This window comes from Aythya marila (genome assembly GCF_965140915.1).
Source record: "Aythya marila genome assembly, chromosome: 27".
Taxonomy (NCBI): Eukaryota; Metazoa; Chordata; class Aves; order Anseriformes; family Anatidae; genus Aythya; species Aythya marila.
This window is the reverse complement of record NC_139068.1, coordinates 5,066,239-5,073,813: the sequence shown is the minus strand read 5'-3', so window position 1 is coordinate 5,073,813 and position 7,575 is coordinate 5,066,239. Positions and strand designations below refer to the sequence as shown.

Below are 7,575 nucleotides of genomic sequence, written 5' to 3'. Positions count from 1 at the left end.
CTGCGTCTTCTGCACGCTCATCACTTGGGGTCAGGCTCTGCCATGAGCCACATAGGATGTGAGGAAGAGGGCACCAGGCACAGGGCAGCAATCGCACAGAAGGCGTGGATCCATTTGCAGCTTTTAGTTTCAAAGCATCAACTTCACCTCCTTGTCCCCTTTCCTATCCTCATCTGTTTTGGGGCAAGCGACCACACGATGACCAAAGGAGCCACGATGGCCACCTACAGCCCCCTGCCTCCCTGCCCGGCACCATCCCCTGGAGGCGACGTGCACGGAGCGAGGCGCGTGCCCACGCTCCAGCGACCCACCCGAAAGAAGAGGCGGACGCGAGAGTTTGTCCATTTGTTTATTGTCATTCAAATACTAAAAATCCCTCACAATACAATGTACAGTTATCGAGTTCAGATTCTTCCTCCATTGAGACTGACTATCAGGTTTTAGTGGGATTTTTTTTTTTTTTTTTTTAAGTTTTCGTTTTATTATCAAAGATTTAGAGTCACAATAAATACGAGTGACAAAAACATACCCTGCGCTGGCGTAACGTTACTCTGTTACACTCCTTTGTTAGATGATTATAAATTCTCTTTCTTATTTTTTTTTTTTAAAAAAAGCACAATGCAAGTTATTTCCCTAAATGCAATATACAGCGTAACTCTGCCTTAAGCAGACAAACACTACTGCGGTTCCTTGAGGTCTTTTTGCATTATATATATATATTTATATATTTATATATTTTATTATTAAAAAAAATGCCTTCTGTGCCCCCTCCTTCCAAAAGGAGAAAGTGACAAATGAGCCAAATAGGGTTTCTGGTAAGACCTGCCTAAGCCTTCTCTCTTCTGCTCCCTTCTACAGCCTAAGTCCCCCATTTTCAATCCTTAACTGTACTTTGGTAATTTTTTTTCTTCTTAGTAAGCAAAAAATGTAATAACTAGGTCTGACAATTCAGATGAATGGTTCCTAACACGATGATAAAAAATACCTATAGAAAAAAAAATCAACCACCTATCCGGAATTTAAGATTAACCAAAATCTTCCTCGGTATCACAGCTGGAATGCCATTTACAGGAATCCCGAGTACAAAAATTAGCAAAGTCACCCTTTACACGAACTGGAAAAGCTGTCCGAGTCGGCTGCGCTATAAAAATAAATCAACCAGGCCACTCGCCGCGTTTCTGAGCGGAGCTCTGCCACCTAGCCAGCGCTCAGAAACCCAACAGACAATAAATTAGGTTATATAAAAAAAAAATAAAATTCAAAAAAAAACACACAGCTCCCACATCGCAACACTGGTTCAAATGAAAATCAGGGGTTTATTTCACAAGTTGCTAAAATCTAAGTACAATAGTCATTTGTCATTATTACTGTATTATAAAATCTTGTAGTCGCAACGTCTCAAAGAAAGGTTATATGGCTTGCAAGAACCAACGCTGCTCTAACCCTCTCCCCAGGAGAGGGGGGAAGCAAGCAGCATCTGAGCAATGTCAAACCAGCTCATGCAGCAGTTTGCAGCGAAGCAGTGGAGGGTCGGGGAAGCAGGAGCCGGGGCACGCCGCCGCCGCCGCCGTGCACGCAGGCCGTCGAGCAGCACGGTCGGTCTCTTGTTCTGAGGGAGCTTGAAGGAAAATGGTGTTTTTCCAGGAGCGGGCTGGCGACGCGGCTTTTCTTCGAGAGCCCGCACGCTGCACGGGCAGCTCTGCAGAGGAACGAGTAGCCCTTAGGGTGGCAGGAATCCCAGACGTGACAGCAGTACAAAGAAACCAAGGGTTTGTTCTTTTAAAGTGTCTCAACTCCCCTCCTCCACCATTCCCAAACAACTCAACCTTTAGGCCATAACACCATTATTTTGAATATTCGAGCTAATTGAGCTTTCTTGACTTTTTTTTTTCCTTTTTTTTTTTTTTTTTTAAATTTTTATTTTTTCCCTTCAGGAAGGGTAACGTACAGATGGGGAAGAGGAGAAGATCTGGAAAGACTGCAGCAAGTGTTTCAACAACTACCTAAACCTAGCATGATACCTTTACCTAGCCTGGTTAAACACTACCCAACTGAATACGTAATTCTGACTATAAAGGAAGAAGCAACTCTTCTGGCATTTAACACATGAACAGCACTCAAGTCTTCCTGGTGTATTTACCTAGAACTTTGCAGAAACACATATGCAATAAATATTTACGTTACCTGCAACACTCCAAGAACCACAGATTAAAAACGATGTCAAAACTGGTCTGGATCCCAGCGGCCTAATATCCGTGTAATGTTTTCTGCTCACTTTGAAAGCCTTTGAAACAATTCTGCCCCGATGCATAAAATAGGACCTGGGGGGCTCTGCAGGATGTTATGTGGAAGCTAATTGCGGTCTAGCACTGCTGAGGGAGCAACGTTTGTAAGGCTGTATGTGCAGGCTCGTTTTTGTTTTCAGTTCTGAACCTTACCCTAGGTCTCTCTCATCGTTTTAAGACTAATTTCCAGCCTCCCCTCTCCATTATGCTGAAATTCAGATTTACAAGCTGCTGCGCTGAACTGGCAGTATCCAAAAAGGTTTTGACATAGCTTTTAAAAGAGGCTCTTTTAATACTTCCGCACCTCTTTCCATTCCCCCTCTTCCAGCATCAGCAGATGCTGAAGCTACACCCCAAAACTGAAAAAAAAAAAAAACACACTAAGAAATTGCCCAGCCTTCCCCAAATGGCATTTGAATTTTACTTTGAGAAGTTTTGCTTTTTCTTTTTAAACAAATGCACTCTTCCCAGGTCATTGAACAGTACTGGACATCTGTAGCAGTGATGAGATAACACAGGCATTTGTCAGAAGAGGAAAAAAAAAAAAAAAACAAACAAGGAAACTCCACACGCGTAAGGAACTGAAACAATTTCGTAATATTTCAAAGTGCAAAAATAAAATGCACTCAATTTCTCTCTCCACATCTCCCAGTCCAAAATATCTCGGAATGAAAAGAAAAATTAAAACCCCAAAACAATTCCTCTCATCCCCAATTAGCTCTTAATATACATTTGTAAAACAAACAAACAAAAAAAAAAAGAAGTCAAATTGAAAATTCTAGGGCTTTATACAGCAACAAATACCATTTTGCAAAAACTAGGTCTTCTAGACTACCGAACAGTTTCCAAAGTATCTAATATTGATATTCACACAACAGAACAGGGGCTAAAATGAATGAGTTTTCGTTTCCACTATGCAATAGTTAGATCCGAAGAGGGACAACCCTACACAGTTATCGGTTTAGTTCGATCTAACGGCGACTGCTAAGAAAATAGATTCAGCATAGAGACTGAGTAGTACCCCCTCCCCCCTTTTCTTTTATATATAGATATATAGATATATATATAATTTTGCAAATAATTCTCATCAGCACTACTTCCAGTACTGATATGCAACATAAGTAGTAAGGCATGGATTTCTGCCGCTTGAATTCAACTTTAATTTGGGAGAAGCACAGGGAAGAAGGAGAGAGGATGACGAGAAGAGAAAACAACCGGACCTGATGGATTTGGGCTGAAACCTGTGGAATCCCCGACACCTATGAAAACCACGTAGAAACCTGTCCTTAAAGCAGGGTTACCTAAAGCTCTATCAAAAATGAAATACTGCGGTGACGGACAGGAGAGCATGCCTGGAAGAACGGAACTCGAGAGGGATCGGGCGGTCCTGCCCCGCGCGTGCCCGGCCACCAAGCACGACCAGGAGCGACGGGAGGAGGATGGAGCCCGCTACCTGACCGCGGGCCTCCCGCTCCTCCGCTCGCCCCTTCTGATTGCGTGCAGCTTCCGGAATTCCTAGTTGGTCTTTTTTTTTTTTTTTTTTTTTCCATTTTTTTTTCATTTTTTTTCTTTTCTTTTTTTTTTTTTTTTTGAGTAAAATTGCTCAAAACGATAAACCTCTCCAAAATGAAAATAATCAAAAAACAGTTTCGCTTTGAAGTCTCTGGGAACGTATGAAAGGCCCAACTGCTCTTCGCTGAATTAGAAAGACTGAACAAAGGTGTTTGTCTATTCAGTAAATTAGATTTTAGACTACCAACAGTTCAAAGTCTATTCAAAACAGAATCCAACAAAAGTGAGAGACTCCTGCACTGGTTCCCACCTACCAGACAAGTTTTGGTGGTAGCCAGTCCCTTAGAAAAAACATACTCAACTGGAATTTGAGTTTGCACTTATTTATCATTAGCTCATCATTAAAACATTATAATCTGTAGACTGCCTTCCTGGCTGGAGGAGGGGCAGGGAAGAAAAGCAAACATGAACTCGGCTCGCTAAATGCATCTGCAAGATCGGGTTGAAATTCCTCTCTCCTTGAGCTGACATCCATGCTCGACGGCGAACAAACACCGTGTTCGTGGTGAATTGGGTAGTTATTAATAAACGAAACCAAAGGCAGAGAGTCATTTAGTCCTCCTTTTGTGCTGGTGACAAAAAAATCCAAACTAAATACATAAAGCCAAAAAAAAAAAAAAAAAAAAAGAATTCTTCCCCTTCCCTGACAGCCTTCATCATCAGTCAATCACAAGAATCTGATAACCAAATGAGCTCAAGTCTTTTCCCACCCACGTGGTGTCATTTTCTCTTAGCAGGGACAGCAGCACTCGATGGGATGAGGAGTGGTCTTCTTGCATCCTATAAAGCCTGGGGCATATCCAGCTGGGATTAAAGCAGATTCCACTGTCATGTGGTATAAAAAGGATGGCAGAAACAGGAAAGTCTTCCTCTTGGGCATTCCTCTGCATTACTTCCACGTGGCGGACTGTGGGATGGACCGTGGGGGAATCATATCCAGGAGATATTCACGCTGGCGGTCTACTGCTGAAGACGACTTGTGCACAGCTAAACTAGGATTAACAAAAGGTAAAGCCCCACCTGAGGAGATACAAAAGAGAAGAACGAGTGTCACAGTATGGCAAAAACAGGTGACACAGCAGTGACAAGAAAGCACTACTCACATTTCGCCCACATGAAAACAGATTAGCTAGGTAAGCGTGAGTCACTATCAGACACAGAAGGTCAGACACCTTCAGAAAATGAAATTTTCCCAAATCATCTAAGCAAACAGGAGCAAGATTTTATACCAGGAGTGAAGACTTGAGCAGACTAGGGCTCTCTGCAATGAAATTATGCTTACGTGATAAATTAAAATGTCAGGAGAAAAAAAAATAAATCAATTCAATATTGGGCAAGAAAGTAGATCACAGAAGAGCTAGTTGCTAATAAAGTTTCCTTCCTAGAGATCCTAATGATCACGTAAGAAAACTAATGCTTCTTCTCAAGTCAGATTCCTAACATATAGGAAAGATTAAATCAGAATTTAACACCTCAATTTGTTCAAAGCAACAACTTGAGTTGGTTCAAAACCTGAGGAATGCTGGGAATATGTGCTGTAACCTTACCTAAATACTCATTTATTGTATGTGGCTTTCAGCAAAGAGTAATAAACACAGTCAGAATTAAACGACTGAATTCAGCTCCTGCAGTGTGGTTCTGACTGTGCATACGGAGTCAATGATAAACAGTCTGATATTACATCTATTTAGCCTATTTACAACCCTGTAAAGCAGCACTTTCTATGAGGTAGCACTTGACTGCCTCTTTCGAGGAGCACAAACCATACCAAAAGCAAGTGCCAACAACCACACGGAGAACAGAGCTGTGGCATCACCAGGCCTTCATGCAGGAAGTGTCAAAGAGAAAGCATCCTTACCCAAAGAACTATGATTGTTGGACAGAGTGCAGCTAGTAAGTAGAAAGAAAAGAAACTTTAGAAAAAAATCTACCTGTATTGATGGGAGTCTTCTTCCAGGCGGCAGCGCTGCCCTTGCTGACAGGTCTCTCAGCATGCTTACCTGGCCTACTCCCAAGTGCTGCTGCAGACGATGCATTCTGCAACTTGGGTGACTGGCTAAATGCATGCAACACTCCCCGTGGAGCTCCAGGGCCTCGAGACATCTGGCTAGAAGTCTGGCAAGAGAGCAGATGGTAAGACAGGCACGGCACGTGTCTCTCCTTCAAATACAATAGCTTTGACCAAACTGCCTGTTTTTCTCTCTCATTTCTTGGCTTCTTCTGCCAAACCCGGAATGCGTTATTAGTTGCAGGGCTTCAAATGTACAAGTCATCTCTAGATCAGAACAACAATCAGCTCTGTGCTTCTGAAAGCACCTGTAAGAACGTGGAGTTATAATCAAATGCAAAGCAGCAACAAAAACGTGCTGTGTAAGCACCTCCATACACCAGGAACGCTCCACTTCCCTGACCTAAATAATCAGTACCTTGATTATTTCAACTCCAGGCAGCACTTAAGCAGTTTCCATCTCCTCTCAACTGAAAGGTTTTACAAGGTGTATGAGAACCAGTCTCCGTCAGAGATGATTGTTGCCCATTACCTTGAAACTTCACAAGCACCATTACGTGCTCCTGGCTCACAACCAGACTTTTTTTTTCTACCTGAGGTAAATTTATTCCTGGGTATTTGGCATCGGAGCAAGTTTTTTCATTTAGTACCTCCTAAAAAAAGTTGAGGAACAGACTTTGCAGCATGTGAACTCAACACCCCAGGATAATTACGATGACTCTTCAGAAAAACATCACCTCTGCTCTTCATGTACAGAGGAATGACACATCAAGTCCCTGTATGACAGAATAGGGCTATAACCAGCCCAGTTTTAACCTGACACCCAAGCACACGCTGTGAAGCTCAAATAAAACAGGTTCACGCACAAGCTCCATGCCTGCACACCTAACACCAGCACACGTGGAGCCACGGGAGCCCTGCCCCATCACCACCACGATGTGGCTGCTTGCAGACAGAGCCTCACCTGCTTGAGCGAGTGGTGCTGCACTATGGGGTCTGACTTGGTCTGTACGGGAGACGCAGTCTGTTGCAGTATCCTCTGCTCAATCTCCTGCTCTTGCTGCAGTGCTTTTACGAAGGCAGCCTTCAGTCGGTTAGTGTGCTCAGCTTTCAAGGCCTTTTTCTGATTTGATGTCATACAGGTTTCACACATAATGGTTCCATTCTTCTCCTCCCTCCAACGGCAGGTGAAGTCAGTCTTACACTGAGCACACATGTAGGGCTCGCGAGATGATACAGGAACTGAAACTTTACCTGCAGAAACACAGCCAGGTTAGTCCTGCTCATCTTTGGCTTTGACAAATGAATTACGTTTAACCCTCAAGAATATTCCAGCATGAATAAATAAATAATAAAAACCCACAACTCTTCCATCCTTAACTGTCCTCATTCTGAAGCCTTTTTCATGATTAAATGTCCTTTAAACTCTGTTTCTGTTAGTGTGTGCTTGCACCCAGCAGGTATTTATTTTCTCACCCTTCTCAAATAATTTCAAATGCCACAAACTAGCATTATTACTATGCTGCCACAAAGGTGATTTATAAAAAATGTGACACTACCTGTAAAGGCAAAATCTACTCGACTATTTACTTCATTGGTACAATATAGCTGATTAACTAGAGAAGAGGTCTGGAATACAGACGGTAAGAAGTCAGTCTTTAATCAACTACATTTCTCCTCTTGCCTTCTACATGAAGTTGGCAACAGAGC

At 42.6% G+C, this 7,575-nt stretch overlaps 1 protein-coding gene across 6 annotated transcripts in view; it reads right to left on the bottom strand.

Annotated features, from left to right (window-relative positions):
* Positions 1-344: 344 nt before the first annotated feature.
* Positions 345-7,575, bottom strand: part of GATAD2A (GATA zinc finger domain containing 2A) — a 64,047-nt gene continuing 56,816 nt past the window's right edge. For 3 of the 6 annotated variants that reach the window (XM_082780004.1, XM_082780003.1, XM_082780005.1), the window contains 3 exons: positions 6,830-7,119; positions 5,789-5,972; positions 345-4,877 (listed from right to left, as the gene is read on the bottom strand). In XM_082780004.1, the coding sequence (XP_082636130.1) occupies positions 4,747-4,877; positions 5,789-5,972; positions 6,830-7,119 (605 nt within the window). In that variant the 3' untranslated portion in view covers positions 345-4,746. Of the gene's footprint in view, positions 4,878-5,715; positions 5,748-5,788; positions 5,973-6,829; positions 7,120-7,575 lie in introns of all 6 variants that reach the window. The other 3 variants (XM_082780007.1, XM_082780006.1, XM_082780008.1) reach the window with 3 other exon arrangements.